This window comes from Pelecanus crispus, chromosome 1 (assembly GCF_030463565.1).
Source record: "Pelecanus crispus isolate bPelCri1 chromosome 1, bPelCri1.pri, whole genome shotgun sequence".
Lineage (NCBI taxonomy): Eukaryota > Metazoa > Chordata > Aves > Pelecaniformes > Pelecanidae > Pelecanus > Pelecanus crispus.
The window spans coordinates 59,807,557-59,826,745 of record NC_134643.1 but is presented as its reverse complement, the minus strand read 5'-3'; the positions used below and the strand labels follow the sequence as shown (position 1 = coordinate 59,826,745).

Sequence of the window (19,189 nt, the reverse complement as noted above, 5' to 3'; positions counted from 1 at the left end):
ATAGACCCTTTATGAGGTCTGTGTGTCCAGCGTGGAAGCTGAGCAACGTTTCCTCTCAGCCTGGGTCAACATTAGATCTGTTACCCTTTCCTCCAGTTCATGCTTTTTCTTGCTTTTGACTATCTTACTGTTCTCCCAGAGAGAGTTCTCTTCTTGCTCACCAATTTCTTAGTTGCTTCTTAGTATCTCAGAATTTTGTTCCTTTTTTTCCTCTTTGTTGTTTTTGTAATCATCCACGCTGCAGTAGCTTGGTTCCTTTAATTATTTGGTTGTCTTCTTTTTCAAATATTTTTACTAAGATCTCCCTTGACTACTTTTACACTATTTCTGTGCCCTATTCTTAATCTTTAAACTGATCTTCTGTCTTCCTTAAGCAGTCCAAGTCAAACTTAATGGGTTTGGGTTAGAGCTGAAAAAGCTGACTCTGAAGCTTCCTGGTTTTCCCCCTCCTTCCAATCTCTTTGAAGGATCTTACGCTGCTAGAAAGCATGTCATCAATAACAAACAATACTTTTTCAGGGTATAAACTTTGCTTGGCTACACATTAGGTTGTTTACTGTGGAGCACAGAATCTGCTTACTATGAAAAACACTAAGTAAGCTTGGGAAGAAGAGAATAATCAATAATGCATATGTATTTGGATTATAAGATTGGACATTCCCAGAGCAGAGTTGGTTCAAAATAATTTTTTCAAAGTTTTATTTTAATCTCGAGGCAGCGCCTGCTTAGAAGGCACCTTTTTTTGGTCTTTTGTAGTATCAATGACCCGTTTTACATGTTTGGGACTATGTGATGTCTCTGTCAGACATCTAACTAGACAAGCAAATAACGTAAAAATAATAAGTACTTAGAGCAGAATCAAAGGAGTCTTTTATATGCACATAAACCCCATTGTTTCTGTGATAAAAAATATGAAGGGGACTTCTCTAGCCTGAGTGGGCAGAGACTTTAACTGTAGATGATGACTGTAGTGAAGTGTAATGATGGAGTGACTACTAGAGGTTCCTTTAAAAAGGAAGAGAGAAATTAATCCCAGGTCTCATTGTTTTCACTGTTTTCTTTTCCTGAATCCTCCATCACATCAAACAGGTGTGCAGTTATTGATGTTCTCCATCACTTATGTCTAAATAGCTTACCTCCTTTTTCATCTTTTCTGCCTTGCACTCCATCCTCCAAGAAACTCACTTGTCTGTGTGTTGTTCCATTTTTGCAATCTTTGCATCGTCCTTTGTTGTCTATTTGTAATATTGTCCCAGTTTACTGGCAGGTCTGTATGCGAAGGCTTTGAGGCTCCATTATGATGTACTTGAGATTTATTGATCGTGGCTGTAATGTAGTGGTATCCATCAGCATTTACTGAGGTCTTAAACATCTCTACCATTTTACACTGTGATCAGTGTAATAGAAGGTATAGGTTATGTTGGAAGTGAGATTTTCACTGCTACTGAAAAATTCTGCTTGGGATCGGACTATCTCCTTTCTCCTTCTGTTTGCTACTTTTCTATTAGCACCCTGGTCCTTCATCCCATTCCCTCATTTCCTGCTTACCTCCACATGCAGTTGTGCGTAGAACTCTTAATGGACTTAGGTCCTCTCTCTTTCTGCTGTCCTTTTGCCCCATGCTTTTTTCCCCCTAGTCTCAATCTTTTCCTCTGCCTGACTTCTCAAAGGTAGAAGTGGTTCCCTCACCAGCATTGACAGTGATAGATTAAGAATGGAATTACTTATCTATACCTTGTAATCCAAGCAGAATCGCAGTCTGCTGTTAGCAGTCCACAGGGGTTGCTGCTGAATAAATTGGAATACTGGTAGCTGTGCTCACTGAAGCTTCTCTCATCTTGGATATGTGAGAAAGAGAGGGGAAGAGAAACCCTGTGGATTTAAAAAAAAAAAAAAAAAAGCCAAAACAACAACAGAGGATAATGTCCTTACTCTAGAGAAGTGTTCATTAGGCTAAATCCTGTATTTACCAGCTAAGGAGAAATAGAGGACTCCTTTTATTCACACATTTCATTTCTTCCTCAAATAAAGCAAGATTCCTATGAGTGGGAAGTGCCCCTTCTCTAATGTGAGCAGGGTAAGTTGCCCTGACAGCCACAGGACCCTGAAATTTGAAGTCATGTTCCTTTAGGCGATGGTCACAAAACAGCAGATAAACTGCATGTGTCCACGTGCAGCTTGCATTTCATCGGGCTACAGAAGGCAGCGATGGTGGAACTGCAGCTCCAGTAGGAGTAGCAAGGAATTTCAGGAGCAAGGTAAGGCTTTACAATGAGGATTAGACCAAGGTCACACGGTCTTTTAGACTGCGTTGTGCTTCAGATTCTGTCAGGCACTGTGCAAGTCACTTCAATGTTTCCTTCACAACATATACCTGTTAAAAAGTGGGTTTTGTGAGGCAGAATTTACTAATACTCCTAGGACTTGTTTTCATAGTTACTCATGTATAGATGCAAACATTCCGGATATGTTCTGAGTTGAGCAGGTTACAACCTGTAACTTGAATGTGCTGCCTAATAAAAGCTACTGAGGAACTAATGTATCTTTCCTTGGAGTAAGCAATGCTTCTCAGGAGGGCATTAATGTTGAGGAAAGGAATTAGTAGATCTTTCTGTATGAAATCACTTAAATACAAAGCGTTTCATCAGTTCTTTTTAAAATCATATGTTATTAAAATGAAACAGTGTGACAAAACATCAGAAATATCTCGCAAATGGATGAATATTCAGAGTTCATGCAGCTTTTGAAATCTGTATGGGTTCATACAGAATTGTCTGTAAGTGTTTGCTGATATGTCTGGAGAGCTTTGAAAACTGCAAGAACGGATGTGTAAATTTTATTATAGATTTCCGTTCTTTACACTTTCCCCAAGTAGTAGAATAAATAAAAACTTCATCTATTTTGAGGGCTACTTCATTTGGCATCCCCCCAAATTGCCTTTTGTTTCTCTTCGGAGTGGGGCTATTAGCACGGAAGTATGAATTTGGATGCTTTTTATATCGCTGTTGATAACAGCATTACAGTTCCAGGTCTTCGGATTTTGCTGTTTTGTGGTGGGGACTGAGACACGGCTATGAAGGCTTTTTGGCTGAGACTCAGTGCACTGAAATGTAAGATGATTATGAAACGGTTGAGTCAGCCAAAGGATTTGTTGGCAGTTAATACAGCGCTTCTGACTGATCTGGCATATCTGTCATTTGTTTCTGATCTACTACGTTGGGAAAGCGGAAGTAAGAAATGAATGGCGGTTGTGGCATCAATAAAAAGTGGTAAATTATTAGATGTAGGATAGGTACCTCTACAAGGCTGCAAACTGGAGCAATCATTGTCATGCTCTTTTGCACAGAGTCGTGCATAGGGTGATTGGATGCTGGTAAGTGAGCATTGAGTATGCTTCTGCATCATGGGGAATGGGTTAATCTGACAAATACAGAATATATGAATATATGACATCTTTAAATGAGCTACCCATAATTCCAGCATGCCAGTCATTATGTGGTGATGATGATTATGATATCAGCTGGGAATCTTTTTTTGGATCTCTAGCTGCTGTCTGCTTAGAAGGCAGCTGCTAGGTTTACACTAATGCTGTATCTTCTGTTAAAAACTATAAGACAGACTACATTCAAATCATGAGATTTATTAAAAAATAAAAGGTTATGTTTTGGTTTGTATTCTGTTTATGTTTTTAGGGTTTGAATGTTCAAGGTTTTCTCTGCAGGCATGACAGCTAGAATTTTTTTCCCCTTGCTGAAAACTGAGAGTCAGCCATGTGACTCCAGGACCTGGAGCTTTAATGAAGGAAGGAGAAGAGAAATATTTGAGACTCCTAATTAAATTTTCAAGAGTTTACAACACACTGTGTTCTGTCATCTGCATTTTTCTAACAGGTTAATTTTTAAGCATAAACTTTTCCACCATATCCGTGTCCTTTCTTTTCAAGGTCAATTTATTATAATATATTTATATTATAATAAAACCTCTTCCGCTCTAAGCTTTTCAAATCCTCCTCTAATAATCTCCAGTCCTTCCTGCTCTGGATTTCCTTTTCCCCAAGTCCCAGACCCTGAATTTCTGTGGTGTTTACACTCTGGCCCCTGCCTCAGAGCTCTCTGTCCATGTATTGTTGCTCTCTCTTACTTCAAAGCAAGGCTCCCCCTCCAGCATTCCCAGCAGCTGTTCACACCAGCTACTTCCTATCCATTTGCTGCTGAGCCTCCCTGGGCAAAGTCTTTGTAGCTTTCTCCCTACAAAATTAGGGCCTTGGTTCCTGCTTCTGATGAGGTCTTAAACATCTGGGCTACACAGTGAACTTACAAAAATTCTGAATGAGAAGGATCCTGAGCTTGTAAAAATAGGATACGCACAGGAAAAAAATTACATAGGAGCCCTTCATTGTTATGTGCTCTGTGTTTTGTATTCAATAGACTAGATGAAATTTCAGGTTAATTTTGACCTATCAGGCCTTCAGTGAGAAATAATTTAAGTTCTATTATATCAGTTATCTTCCTTTGGAGCATTCCAAATGAAGATACATTTGAACAGTAGGATCCTCAACAGGCCAAAAAAGATGTAGACTCATTAAATCTATGGGCAAATGTCTCTTAAGACTCCTCTGCTTTGCTAAGAAGGCTGTCACGTGTGAACAAGAAAGTTAATGCATGCAGAGTGGAATAGAAAAACACTGGCTCTAGTAATGGAGATTGTTACAGAACATAATTGAACACTGACTGCAGCAAAGCTAAAAGGAGACTTGCATTACAATGACATAAAATCTTTATTTTTCCTCCTAACCTCTGATTTCAGCTGTCTGACTAAGAGCAGGTGCTGGGCAATAGCTCAATTTCAGCAAGCCATTGCAGCTGAAGGAGTAGATGCAATTGTGCTGTATTCAGCAAAATTGAAAATTACTTTAAGAGGGGGAATGCAAATGTTTTAAGACAGAAAATCTTCATTCATCTGCAGAAGGAAGCATAAAATCATCACAGCCACATAATTCTTATTCCTCTGTATATTAGAGGAGTAATAAGTGCTTGGTAATTTGCTATTATCTATATATTTTAGTATCTTTCTAGTGATACATTTTTTTAAACTGCATTGCATTGTGAGAATACAGGAAGTGGAGTTTGTTAACAATTAAAAGGTTAGAATTAAAAAAATCCTTCCAGGCAACATTTCCAAAACCTGAAAATGTCTCTGACCCGTTTGGCTTTTCAGCAACCCATGGACCTTCCCTGCAGTAATCAACAGTTAAGCATTTGACCTCTCGTCCTGCATCGCTCCTGACCTGTCTAGAAGCTGTAGTGGCAAAGTTGGAATTAACAGAGAGTTACTGTGTTCTTAGCACCTGAAGGGCTAAGTATGCATTTGTTAATGCCAGTGTTGTACCACTGTAACACCAGTGAAACCAACTGTATTTTTGTACATAAACCATTAGTTGCTCAGACTAGCATCTCCTAGAATTAAAAACTGTTGTTGCAATAAGAGTTGGATGTTCTAATTCAGGCACTGACAAGATCCTTTCACTTAGATTTTCCTAGGTAGAAGACTGAATGAGTTTACCAAAACCCCATCTTTTGTAGCTGCATGTTCCATAGACTTAAGTGCTTTTCAGTATTTTTATTTGGATCTTCTGATCCACTTACTGTTGTAGCTCAGGCAGTCCCTTCTATTTTTCTGGTGGCTGGGGAAGGGACTCTAGTGTTTGTATTTATATTAACTTATGTCTTTAAAAGTGTTGTCAACCTTTGGTAAGCTTTGTTACTTTGTTAACCAGAAGAGCACTAATCCTTGTGAAGTAGTTATCCCACATTAGGAGATACAGTCTGGGAAAGTTTTGACAATTGATCTCCCATGCACAGAGCTAGCCCCCTTTAGACATATTTGGCTTCACTCTCTTTTGTTTAGGAGAAAAGTTGTTTCAAATGTTGGAGCTCTACAGAGTGTTGGGATTTCTAAAGGGTGTGTCTCTTTGGAAAAGAGAATCTGCTAAAATACTATCTCAGAATGAAGGTGCAGCAGCTGAGGGTCAAGCACATGTTAGCAATGAGAGAGTCCAGGGCCTAGAGGAGGTATTTTAATCACTGGCGTGTGCTAAAGCCTGTGCTCTTGTGTCTGGGTTACCCATGGTTCCTGGGTGGTGTTAGAACAAGAATGTCAGCAGGTGCTTTAACCACAGCTGAATTTTGGGGTGTTAATACATGCCATACAATTTCTCTTTCATTTGCAATTTACTTATAAATAAAAGAATGTGTTCTCTATCTGCTGACCACTTGAATCTCAGTCTAGGATTTTAGAGTCAAATGAAGGTCTTTTGTGCTTTAAGCTCATTAATAAGAATTTTGTGCTAATTTTTGTCTTCAATGAACCTTGTATAAATTCATAATCTTTGATGTTATTTTGTTGAGGCAGAACTTGTTGCAAATATTGTGCAATGCCACAGTTTTTAATTCCATAAAAATATTAACTCTGTTTTGGACAGAATATTGTTAACGTTTAGATACTATAGCACAGAGGCTTTGATAGAACTATGCGTGTGTTGCTGGAAAGGAGAACATGAGCTGTGTTTCCTGTCTTCAGAAGTATTTAGAAACCAGGGAAAAGTGTCCCTACTTCCCCCCAAAAGATGCAAAGTCAGGCAAAAGAAGCAAACAAGCAAGCTTTGCTTTCATGAAGTGAACAAAGTGTGGAAGCAATCATAGGACATTAGGCAGTGTTGAGGATAGACTGTAAATATAAATCCTAGCTCAGCTTCTGCAAAGTGAACAGGTGTTATGGCCTCCAGTCCATTGATTCCCAAAATAAGACATGTGGAAAATTGCTGATCCATGAAACTCAATTAAGAGTTCGGCAGGACCCTTAAAGCATAAACAATTATGAATTTGTTGGTTAAGGGTTTGGTAATGGTAAATGGTGATCAGAGAAATTTTAAAGAGTTGGTGATGGTCTGTTGGTGCAAACCCTTTTTTTTAGTGCTCATGTCATTTGTCAGGAAATGATGGTTTGTCTATGGCTTGAGGATTTGGCTCTTCTTCCTTTTGAGTAGTAGCTGAGAGCAAGCTGTATTTCTCTCCTAGCAATATATAATACCAATGTGAACAAGTAGTGTCTATTTTGTATGTGTAAACATAATTTACATATCTTAAATCATCCAGTTGTGTCTCATTACAAACCACTGGCTATGAATCTAAGGAAAGGATGTGTACTGATTATTTAAAGTTTTATCTTCAACATGATGGCTGGAGTTTTTTTTTTTTTTTCATAACTTCTACTGTATTATGACGGGGGAGAAAATTATGGAACACTTACTGTTCGGGAGAAAGAAGGTGATGTAAGATGCCAATTAAGAAATTTAAGGTAAATGTTTTCTTGGAGAAACTTAATTTTTCTCCTTTGCTTATGCATGTGAAAATTAAAACATCTTTCTTCGTGAAATAGTACATTGTAGGGTAATGTGGATTTTTTTTGTATTTGTTAAGTGTACTATAATCCACACTCTACTGAAAGCCTGATTAAATTTTGTAGGAAATTCTGCTTTCTTCAGTCTTTACAGTAGTTTCTATGACAGTTTTAAAGACATTAAAATGAGAGTGATATGAAAATGAATAATTTAATATATTGTATGTATAATGTTTTATATTTTATTGTAACTTAAAATTTTGCATGTTTGTTGTATTTTGAGCCATGACTAGATAACTTCTACGTAACAGGAAAATTCTGAGAATTTTTGTTAATTGGAAATGGAACAATTCAAGATTTGGGGAAGGTTTGGAAGGAATCTGGGTGGGAAAAGTAAGAATCTAAGATAAACATTGAAAAGCCAGCAGTGAAAAAAACATAATAGTTTGATGATAATTGGTAAAACTGTCATTTTAGGTTTGGACAGAGATTTATTTATGTTACACGTGTTTGAATTTTTCTTTTTTGCTTCAGTAATAGAGGCATGAAATATTGAAATTTGAACTTTGAATTTAAAATACAGTTAGGAAAAAAAAGTGGTTTAAAACAGATTTTATGAGAATTCTGATTACATAGGTTCTGAGTATACCAGTTGCATATTTGAATAAACTGACCAAATGCATGTTTAGACTATCAGGTACTGTCACCATGAAAAGTAAAGATGGTGTTTTAGAGGTCTCTCTACCCACTCTAAGTGGTATCCATATTGTAACTTTTTCAGTTTGAAAGTAAAAGGATATTTCTTTTTATCTTATCCATTACTATATAGCTGAAAAAATTCAGGCTGAATTAGGCACTCAGTGTTGCTTCTTCAGGAGTGATTGAGGGAATAATGTGAAAAAAGACTGATATAGGAATCATTGGGGTCTTCAGACTTTTATGCCAGTCAAATATCGCCATTAATGTTGCTGTAACTTACTTCATTTCACATAATGTACTATGAATAATTTTTTTAGACTCATTAATGGCTGTGTTTGTTTGCTATTTGTTCTATTGTGCTATTTTTTTGGTAAAGCCCTGGATAAAATTTCAGCTTTCATGCCATCCAGTGAAGCATTAAAATATAAATACTTGCAGGTTCGAATAATAGAAAGGGGCTGTAAGGGGCTTTGTTTATATAGCGATTTTTATGTCGATTCTGTGATTCCGTGGATCGTCATTCATGATACTTCAATAGCTGGGTTCCTAATGTTTTTTCCGTATACTCTTGTAATTACGCTTTATTGCCACTTGAGGTCAGCAGCTGCCAAGAAGTAAATAGTCTTGCTTCATTGCAATCTGTTTTCATTTGCTTTATTTAGAATACTTAAAAATCAATACATTCTTCAGATCCATATATACATTGTGCAAAACCGAAGGATTTCTTTTGAATGCACAGCAGCTTCAGCAAAAAGTCTTCCTTGCAAGTTACTACAGAGTGAAAATCTAGAATGGCTTTAGGGAGTGTTTATTGGCTTTCTGAGTAGCATTGGGTAATTGCTGTGGCAGAGAATGGTATTCTGTACAATGTGATGGTGACAAGGTTTCAGCCTTATCTTTTTGCGTATTCTAAATTATTGATAATAAATCTGAATGGAATAAGGTATTATTGCTGCAGGAAATAGTTTGGAACCCAGAAATGGCAAATATCCTTCCTTTTTATTGCAGTAGTAATCAGTGTTCTGTCAACAAGTGGGGAAGGTGCTGCCTAAAAGTGATTCCACCCCCTCTTTTAATCTTTGCTTTAAAAAAAAAAAAAGAGAGAAAAAGCATGAGCTTGGTGCCAAAGTCACTGAACAGGATTTGGGAAACAAGTGTTTAGCTCTTGGCTGTGTCATAGGCTTACTGTTGGCTAGTCATCTCCTTAGCTTTCCTATATGTAACTCAAAGAAAGAGATTCACTTCTCTGGTAAAGTTTTAGAAGAAATGGGTTTTGATGGGATTTTTTGATATGTTGTTTTAACAGTGGGAGTGCCAACAGTAGCATCACACCTGAATCTTGGTGTTCCCTTTCCTGAAATTCATACTGTTGTTTCTTGTGAGTATTCCGTTCTTCCTGTCCTAGATAGTTGTGTAACATTGATAGTAAACATATCCTGTGTTTCAGAAGTGACCGCTTTTTAATAGTTTACAAAGTTATCCTCATGCATGATTGGCACCAACTGATATTCCTGTCAAACCTTTTATCCGGAAGTCCCCTTGCAAATTTAACAAATTTAACAGGCAAATTTAACAAATGATACAGACAAGGATCAATTCAATGATCACCAAAATGCAGCAGGGGAGATGTAGGTTAAATATTAGGAAATACTTTTTAGCTATAACACTGATTAAGTTGAAAGAACAAACTGCCAAATGAAGTTGGGTAATTGCCATCACTAGAGATTTTCCAGGCTATGAGTATGCATCCATTTAGCAGGGATGGCATAAAAATAATGCAGTCAGTTTTGCCACAGTTCAGAACTTAGACTGAATGACTCATTATATGCATCTTCTATCGCAAATAATTTGTAAAATTTCTTCCCACTTTACCCTAGCTAGGGATAAAGCAGCAGGGATGTCAGCAAAAAAGAGCAAAGTTTTCTCTCAGCGTGTGCCAAGCCTACAGGAAATAAGAAACACGTTATAGTGAGAGAGAATAAAGCCCAGATTGATGTGACCTTTATTGTTTTAACAGTGTCTTTCAGCACAGTTACAGAGTTGCAGGATTGCAGAGAACAGAGCTGGAGTATAAAATAACATAAATAAATAGAACAGGAGCCAAAGCAGTCAGCAGGAGGTGGTTGGAATTGGGCAGTGAAGGATGGGTGAAGGGTTTGCATTGGTCAAAGCCTTTATGATTCAGCCACCAGAGTTGCAAATTCTGGAGAAGGGAAACATTTTTAAAAAATATTAAAAAAGAAAATGTAAAGAAGGAGGAAGCATATTACAATGATTACAGAGTCACTGGTGTAGCAGAAACATCACAATAACAGAAGAACAAAGAAATCTGAGTTAATTAAAGGGAAAGTATGACTTGGGAAATCTTACAGTGAAATGAAAGGGTTTTTTGAGGATAAGGGAGAAATGCTGTACATGCCAGACTGTCAGGACTGTCCACCGCTGTTCATCTGAAGAACTTGATTAGTTCCCTGTTATGCCTTTGTAAATGTCAGTGGGATGAAGGCAAGAACTAGAAATTTAATTTTGCAGTGAGATAAATTTCCTTTATATCAGAGTTTGGCAAAGAGACTCATTACTGAGTCTTTCAGAGTATTCCTGTCCCTATACTATAAATATGTTACATTTAAACTCAATTTTGTAATAGCAAATTGACTGAAAATGACAGATTACAAAAACAGAAGGCTGACACCAACCTACATAGCAATCTGGACCATATTGGTGGTAATGAGAAGAATTCCGGTGATCCCAGAGGGCCAGGATTTTGCCCTGTGGCTTTTATTTGTGTTACATCCGTAATATGTACATAAATGTATCTATTTGCAGTTTGGGGTTATTTTATGCTTTAGTATATATAATTCCTTTCAGCAGGGCAATAAAACATGGAAAAGGCACTTTTGTATCCTGGTGAATAGCTGCCTGGCATACTGCACTCTGAATACTGTATTACCCAGGGAGGTTATAATTCCTAACTCCATCTAACCTTGGAACAGTTACACTTGAGAATACCTTGCACAGCTGTGTGTGCCTCAGAGCATTAAAATGACAGACTGGAGGGAATCCCAAGAAGGGCAGCAAAGATGATAAAGGGATTAGAGGGTAGACACAGAGAGTGGTTTATGGGTTTAACATAATCAGCTGAGAAGAAAATGACAAATAGGGGCGGCAGTCATCTGTAAAGGCTCAAGAGAAAATTATTGAAGTTTGACATAATGAAGAATAATGTCTTGCAAATAAAAAAGATAGAAGATTAAAATTAGGCATTTTAAAGAACTTTCTGATGTTCAGTTGAAAAATGCTAAACTCTTAACAAGTGAGATCTTTACTGACTGGTGTGTACAAACAGCACTTTTGATGATGTGTCCAAAAAACATGTTGCCAGACAGAGAAAGTGTCAGAGGGTTTAAATTAAATCCAAATTTACCCATCATTTTGAAAGATGTAAATCCAAATTAGGATTAGTGATGCAGATTACTCAACACAAAACATGTATAAATCCTGTACATGGTGGGTACATAGATCGAAAGTGTTGCAAACTGAATTTAAGAGATAAAGTACTTGTGATGGAAACACAGACTATTCTGGGCAAAACCCAAAAAAGGCTACAATTATTAAATCATTGTGTGAATAAATCCTGCAGAGAGAAGCATGAACTGCAGTGGATGAAACCTTTCCAAAAGGGAAAATGAACTATGCATATTCTATTAGAACAAGTTGTCATACGTGCTACAGCTAAATTAAATCCTTTTTGTAATAATTTGTATCTATGGAATATATTTGGAAAAGGTTATTCAGGCTTGGAGCCAAATATTTTCTATAATACATTATGACAGTGATAATATCACTTAATGACAATATGTTTCACGGGTACTTTCTGATAGCCAGCAAACCATAAAATACTCCTTCATGAATAACTGCTATGCACTTTATACTTTTTCCAGGATTTTCAATGTACTTTAAATATTTCAAAGATGTTCCAGTTGAATAATCTTGTAAACTAGTTCACTATTTATTTTCCTATGAAGGCTAGCCCAACCACAGGTGGCTGGTGGAGGCATTGTTAAAACATGTATTCATATATGCAAAACTTCTCAGATAAGGCACCTGCCTGTTGGCCATTCTTGTGTGTGTGTGTGTATATATATATATATAAAAGCCCATGCCTGTTGGTCATTCTTGTAAATGTTTATTGCCTCTGACTGGCCTTTAGTGAGAGAATCCTTGAGATTGACTCCATCCTCTTTTCCAGTTGTAATTCTCCTTCCAAACAAAATCATGTCTTTCTTTGCACAAATAATAGTTTTAAATGACAAGGACTTAGACTATTTTGTCATGTAAAATAATTTACCAGCTATCTTGTGTCAAAGCTCTGACTTAAAAGGAGAGGACTGTTTCACTGTATTCAGCATAGTTTAGTAGTTTATACCAGCCTAATGCATACCCTGTAGTATTTTACTGAAATGACAGATATAATTACAGAGGACATGTTGTAGGCTAATGATTTCTCTCATCAGATTGTGTTTTTTACATCATCCGTACAATGGCAAATCTGTTTAGGAAACTTCATAAATAATGAGGTACACTAATTTATTTTAGAAGATATAAGAGCACAAAGAGGAATAAGAAAAGAAGGGCTTCCAAAGGGCTTCCAAAAGATTTTTCTTTTTTGTCTTGACTTTTACCTGTGGCAAGACCATGACTTACCAGTTGTAATTTTGAATGCTTGATGTCTCATTTTTACAAAGTTTAAAGAAAATAATTGAAATATTTTAAAATATTTGCAGAAGTTGAGCTGTATCAAGGAAAACATTTTGACTTACTGGGATAAAAGTTTGGATTTGTTCTGTCTACAAGGCATGATCTTTAAATTCTCTGTGTATTTTCTCAACTCTATTAATATCAAGAAACTGAAAGTTATTGTGTGCATGTCCAGTGCTAATACACAAAATACATTTAAAAAAACCCTTTATGAGCAGACATCTTCATTTTCGTTTCTCCTCTTTCTTATAAATGTTCTCCTGAAGCTGACAGAGCTGCTTCAGCATTGTTTCCCAATCCAATCTGGAAGCTAATGTTTGTAGTTTTATTAGGTAACCTGGCCTTGGCCTGCAGTTTTTTTCCAATTCGTCATCTTCTGTTCACATCAGTGGAAGATGGAGGAGGCTCAACATCACACAGAAGATGATCATGTCTTGCATGAACAGGCTGCAAGTTTTCAGCTGTCTGAAACTGGCAGATCAGCCATAAATTACAAATCTTGATCAGACAAGAGGTAAGCTGGCGGAACTATTTCTGAGCTGAACAGTCTTGCAGGAATGATAAAAGGTTTAAAGCAGGAGACCTAAGAGAAAATTTGTAATGTGAGGCCTCTAACTGGAAGAAGGCTGATTAGGTTGGGATTCACGTTTGTGATGATACGTCTGAGAAAGATGGCTCTATCGTGTTAAAAACTGATGAAGATCAGTTCTCGGAACTGCTGTGGGTTCCTGAGGGGCAGCGTTCAAAGGCCATCTAGGGAATTAACATTAACCCCTGTGAAAGGCTGCATGTTTGTGATAATTTAGTGATGTGCGAAGCTGATGTTTGAAACAAGGGGTAAAAGTGAGGCCTGACAATTCAATTACAGGGAAACAAACCAATGGTTTGCAACAGAAATACAGCATTGCAATACTGAATATGAATGTGATGTACATTTGTGACTTTACATTTTATTTACATAGGCAGTTATAATCTGGAACTGGATTTATGAACCAAAGGAAAAGCTGGAAAGTATCTGTCATCCTCATCCTTTGGTTACAGTCCCAGCTGTTAACTTTGCACGTATTTAAAGCCTTTTCAGTGTAACAATTTGCTGTTGGAGTCAAATTTAAAAAATGGAAAAGAAACTGATAATGTTGTGTCGTAGGGATATGGCCAGAAGAAGCAAAAGAAAAAAGCCCTTCAGTCTCTTCTCATTATCATGTATAAATTCAGAGTATTCTAGTTCAAAGTTAAGGAAGGGTAAGAGTTGCAGAAGAAAGAGATAAGGAGAAGAGGTGTTTCGTATTGCTTTGTTACAAAGTACTGGCTTTCAGGCATTGTTTCAACTTTAAAAAAAAGTTATGGTCAATCTTAAATAAAAAAGTTAATGCTGTATCCTCTTGTATAAGCCAAATCATTCTGTAATATAGTTCTTTTATTCCAACTGATCCTGCTTTTGTTTTGCAGCCTTCCATGAATAGCTGAAAATGTGTCTGATATGAGGTTGGTGGATCAGCTGTCAGCTTACCTGAATCAAGTTTTCTTCTGAAAATCTTGCTCACTGATTTTAGTACCACTGCCACTAATTTTAATGGGAATAAGGAGGACCCGTATAACAAAGCATATGAAATTTCAAATAATGACACACTCCTCAGGTTCAGTAGTGCTGCTAAAGTTTTGCAGGATCTTCCCCTAGGTGCTGCACAATTGCTCCTCTGCAACAGTAATATAATCATGATCTGAGAAATTAAGAGGCTTTAGTCTAGAAACAGAATCATAGTCACTGATATGCCAGTGTGCTATGGACAGGCCATTTAGCGAATATCACCTGACTAATATGTCAGTGGGTGGTTCTGTACATCATTTTTTCAGCTTCTAAGCTGGGGAACTATGTTAGTTAACCTTATTTTGCTTTTTATTCCTTTTTTTAATTGCTTTTTAGTTGGAGACAACATTTTTTACAAATCCCAGAGGTCAGGTAACACAGAGAGATGTGAGGGGTTTTTTAGATATTTTCTAGATTTCACCCTATCATACGGCTTGTTACTGTGGTGAAAACTTGGCAATTGCCTGCTGTCTAGGTGATTTAGTACTCTGACCACAAACCTCTGCTACTATCCCCTCCAGTGAGGAAGGATTTCATTCAGAAATGCATCTCTTCATGTCTGTTCCAATGTGTCTCAGGGATACAGAAGAAAGAGGAAAAAGGAGAAACTGTGTATGTGGGCTAATTTGAGTCATCCTGAGAGGGAATAGAAAACAGCAGTAACTTTATAAACAATGCTGTGAGAGGAAAAGTTGTTCTTATCTTGTAGTTCTCATATTTAGTAAAAGGGAGTGACAAGCTTTCGTAGCTGTGAAGACCCACATAAACACTAGCAAAAGCTGGATAGACAGCTATTGTATAGAAATTCCGTAGTGAACTGACTGTACTTTGAATTTTAACAGCATTGCTTTGCTAAGTCATGCATTACTTTCCTATTTACTAATCATCAAGCAGAAATGCTGGTACTCAGCTTTTTTTTTCTTTCTCTTTTCGGATTTTTATAGTCAGACCCGGCTCTCTGAGCTGTCAGTGTCCTGATCCTCACTCCACTGAAATCAACAGAAAAATTAAACCAACTGGAGGGGGTGTTGGGTCGGTACTTAGCCCTGTGCTGTAGCGTGCCTTCGCTACGTCTCGGTCTCTGTAAACTCTTGCCCCCTCTAGTGTCAGAACTCGGCTCCTGTTTCCCCTAAAGCCTGCAAGCGAGGTATGGCACATGCAGCAGGACTTGGCATTCCATTAAATCCAAGTTGTGCCCTTCAGAAGGTCACAGCCCCCAGTGATTCCTAGATCTCCTCTGCTCTTGTATGTAAGAGTAATATTGGATTGTTACTGTCAAAGTTTACTGCTCTAATCACATACCATCAGCGCCAATTTTACCATCACCGTCCTTGTCTCCAGCAGCCAGCAGAGCCTTCGTTTCTTTGTCTGATAGGTCTCTTCCATCTGGCATAAAGCCCTTCAGTACAGACCTAAAGAGAAGGTATGGAAAAAAGGAAACTTTTTTTCAGAACAGTTTCACTTTGTATTTAATTGTACCACTGTTTTGGTATTTGAGTTGGAATCCAGGGTTGTATCTTCTGTTGTTGACCTTCTTTAACATTCAGGAAGAGCGCTTTACTCTGAAACTGCATTTGACTGAAGAACTATCTGTAAGGTATTGGTCATTCATGTGTTTCAGGGTCCTGCAATAAAAGCTACAGCTAGCTCCCTCCAACACACTTTAGATCATATAATCAGCAAACTGATTATTGCACACAAATGCTAATCAAGAGATTGAATTTTATGCTATTATCTAAAGTCTTGTAAAAAAGGACATGAGAAATTAGACTCTTAAGGCGAGGTTGTTTGAGAAAGGACATATCTTTACTTACTTTAATTCGTCCTCTTCAATGAAGCCGCTTCGATCTTTGTCAAGAATATGGAAAACCTTCTTCACATCTTCTGGGCTCTTCTTTTTCAATCCTACCATCTCGAAAAACTTCTTGTAGTTAAAAGATTCAGCCGCTATAGGAGATGAAAAGCCAGAGAACTGCTTAGAAAAATCACTGAAACATATACCAACACATACCCATGTTTTTCCTCCATACTGCAGCGTGTCCTACCCTGGGTGGCACCGTCGAGCCCAGCTGTGCTAGGAGCTGGATGTATGTACTGTAATCATCCCTGCTTCGCAGACACCAAATGAAATAAAAAAAGGGGAGAGGGGCAGTGTCTGCGTTTTGCAGATGAAGAGCTGAGCTACAGAGGGATGGAGACTTGCCCAAGGTCACACAGGAAGCCTGTCATAGAGTTGGGAGCTGAAGTCTAACCTGCTCGGTCTCATTTCGGTACCTTAAACACTTTTTTTTTTTGCTAAATTTTACACTGGAACAGTCATCCGAAAGCAGACTCTGACTATTAGATCACTGTCAATTTTGACATTTCCACCCCTGGGGGTGGGGGGGGGGAAACAACAACAAAAACAAACCACTCTTGCTCAACCATGGAGCCTAGCATTGACGAGAAGTGTCTCGGAGCACATGGCTGTTCCAGTTCTGTTTCGGTTTTCCTTACTAGAAATCAGCGTTGCATTTCGACCGCTGAAGGTGTGTGCAAGCTCAGACACCGCAAGGGAGTGCCGTGATCTATGCTGCCTGCAAGACCTTGTGAGGCACGGTCGCCGGGGAGATAAAAAAAAAACAAACCAAACCAAAACCCAGAGCCCTTGAAATCGGAGTCGAGATAAATGAGTTTACCTGCTCCACCTCTCCTGTCCTTTAACCGCACCCGCTTTTGCCGCACCCGCTTTTGTCCCACTCGTGTAGCCTTGCTAACGACTGTGGTGTGGATTAGAAATCCAAAACAGTGACCTCCAAAACGTGCTGTGGACTTTTTTTTTTTTTCCCCTTCCCCGGGCGTCCTTATTCCCGCCGCAGCTTTTCCTATTACATAAAATTAAGAAGGCTCGGTCTTCCGGGATCTGCTTGACTGAGATCTATCATTAGTTGCTGCTAATTGCATCTGCTCCGGGACTTGAAGATGGCCCCAGAACAATGGAAGCTAATGAGAAAACCAGCTGCTGGATGGAGCAAAGCAGTTCGCTGGTCCCTCCGACTCCCCGGCTGCTGAGTTTGTTCGAGCTCAGCGGGTTTTTGCGCTTCTGTCTGTCTGGGAAGGTCACCGCGCAGGGCAGGACAGAGAGAGGCTGCTCGCCTGGGTGGTGCCTTCAGCCAGGTAGTTTTTTGGGGGGGAGGGGGAGGAATATAACGTGTGCATCCCGGAGCACCATTTCTGGCGTTTCTTTGAGAGCAACCTTAACTACCTGAATCTCTGTAAGCACGAAGAGGGTTCGCTGGCAGTTTGGGGGTCGCGATGAATTAGAGGGGTAGGGAATATCTGAAACCCGGAGGAGTCTGAGAGGGAAGCATGGACCGCTGCAGCAGAGAGCTTCTGCAGTCGAGCAGTGCACCCACTTGCTATACTGTTGCCTCCTGCTCCATCCTGAAAAGCAAAGCCCACCCGGGGATTCCGCATAGGAAGTAAAGAAAAGAGCAGTTTCTTATCTCCTTGAAACGAGAAACAGCAGTTCTGCAATACCTGAAACCGAATTTCGGGGGCGAGTGGGAAGCTGCCGACATCCACGGCTGAATTCCCTATCCCACATCAAGATAAAATCCACCCTGGTTCGCCGAGGGTGTTGATCCCTTTGAAAGTATCCTCTCGGCAGAAGCAAAGTCTGTCCGCAGTTTCTGCTTGCCTTCTTTTAAAATACATACTTCACCTCGGTAATGTGCGGGACAACTTTGCTGAGGATGCAGCCCTGCACTTGATAAACCTGTCAGGCTTCCACTGCACTTCTGAAAACACATCCTCATTTGATATTTTGTCTAGCCGGATCCTCTAATATTCCCCGAACTTAAATAAAGGCACCGCTATCCTAAGCTGAAGAGATGAAAGGGGAGGAAAGAGGGGGGAGAGGAGAAAGAAGGGAAAAAAAAAAAAAGCACTCACCTGAAAAGGCTCCCACAGCCTTCTTGATGTCCTCAGCGCTGAGCACGTCAGTCATAGCCATCCTGCAACTGTTTGAACAGGGAAGCAAGTGCGAAAAGATTAAAAAGTGCTTTTCTCATCATTTCTGCTCATATGACCCAAGCTGCAGTGCTGTGTGGGGATGGCACACCGGGAAAGGCTGGAGCCGTGCCAGCTATATAGCTCTGCGTGGATAAGTGCCGTGGGCTGTCGCTCCCCAGTTCGCAGAGCACCAAGCAGTCCACAGACGCGCGGGTTCGGCTAAAGAGAGGGGACGGGGATTGCCTTTGCGGGGACCGGGGTGGGGGAGGACGCGAGTGGGGGGTCGCTCGCTGGGAGGTTGGAGCCTAAGCCTTACTGGAGCGGTGCCAGAGTCTGTCGTGATACCGGCTGGAGAAAGAGTTGTGCCAAGGTCAAGTTCTCGGGTGCGGTGGAAGAGCCAGTGGTGCAGAGCAGAGCCTTTTCCTTCAGTAAGTCGGGACGAGCTTTACCACTTCTGTTCGGCGATGAACAAGGAACAGCGGCATATGCCAAGCTTCAAGCTGCTCTTGAGGTCGGGAAGCAAATGCAATGTAGCTTTTGAACATTTGCCTTACCGTTCAAACACTTTAAACATCCCCCCCCTTCTCCCTTCCCCCTCCCCTTCACACACACGTTCCTTTTAGACCTCGTTTCTTTCGGGCCAGTCCATATTAAGCATCATCCTCGCTGAATGAATTATCACATCCCTGCGAATCCCACAGATCCCGTTTGTAGTGCACAATATGCTGCAGAATCTTCCGCGATATGATATGG

At 39.3% G+C, this 19,189-nt stretch overlaps 1 protein-coding gene across 1 annotated transcript; it reads right to left on the bottom strand.

The window, feature by feature from the left end:
* Positions 1–10,271: 10,271 nt before the first annotated feature.
* On the bottom strand, positions 10,272–18,508 carry PVALB (parvalbumin). The gene is made up of 4 exons (XM_009492387.2): positions 18,377–18,508; positions 16,258–16,390; positions 15,746–15,855; positions 10,272–10,300 (listed from the first exon to the last, which is right to left on the bottom strand). The coding sequence occupies exons 1-4, from the start codon at positions 18,435–18,437 to the stop codon at positions 10,272–10,274; spliced, it is 333 nt and encodes a 110-aa protein (XP_009490662.1). The 5' UTR covers positions 18,438–18,508.
* Between the last annotated feature and the right edge of the window lie 681 nt (positions 18,509–19,189).

Excerpts from the sequence above, each read along its gene's own strand:
- PVALB (XM_009492387.2), bottom strand. The coding sequence starts at position 18,437 with ATGGCTATGACTGACGTGCTCAGCGCTGAGGACATCAAGAAGGCTGTG. Across the intron at positions 15,856-16,257 it reads ATTGAAGAGGACGAATTAAA|GTCTGTACTGAAGGGCTTTA; the intron begins GTAAGTAAAGAT and ends CCTTCTCTTTAG. Across the intron at positions 10,301-15,745 it reads TGGTAAAATTGGCGCTGATG|AATTTGCAACTCTGGTGGCT; the intron begins GTATGTGATTAG and ends TCCCTTCTCCAG.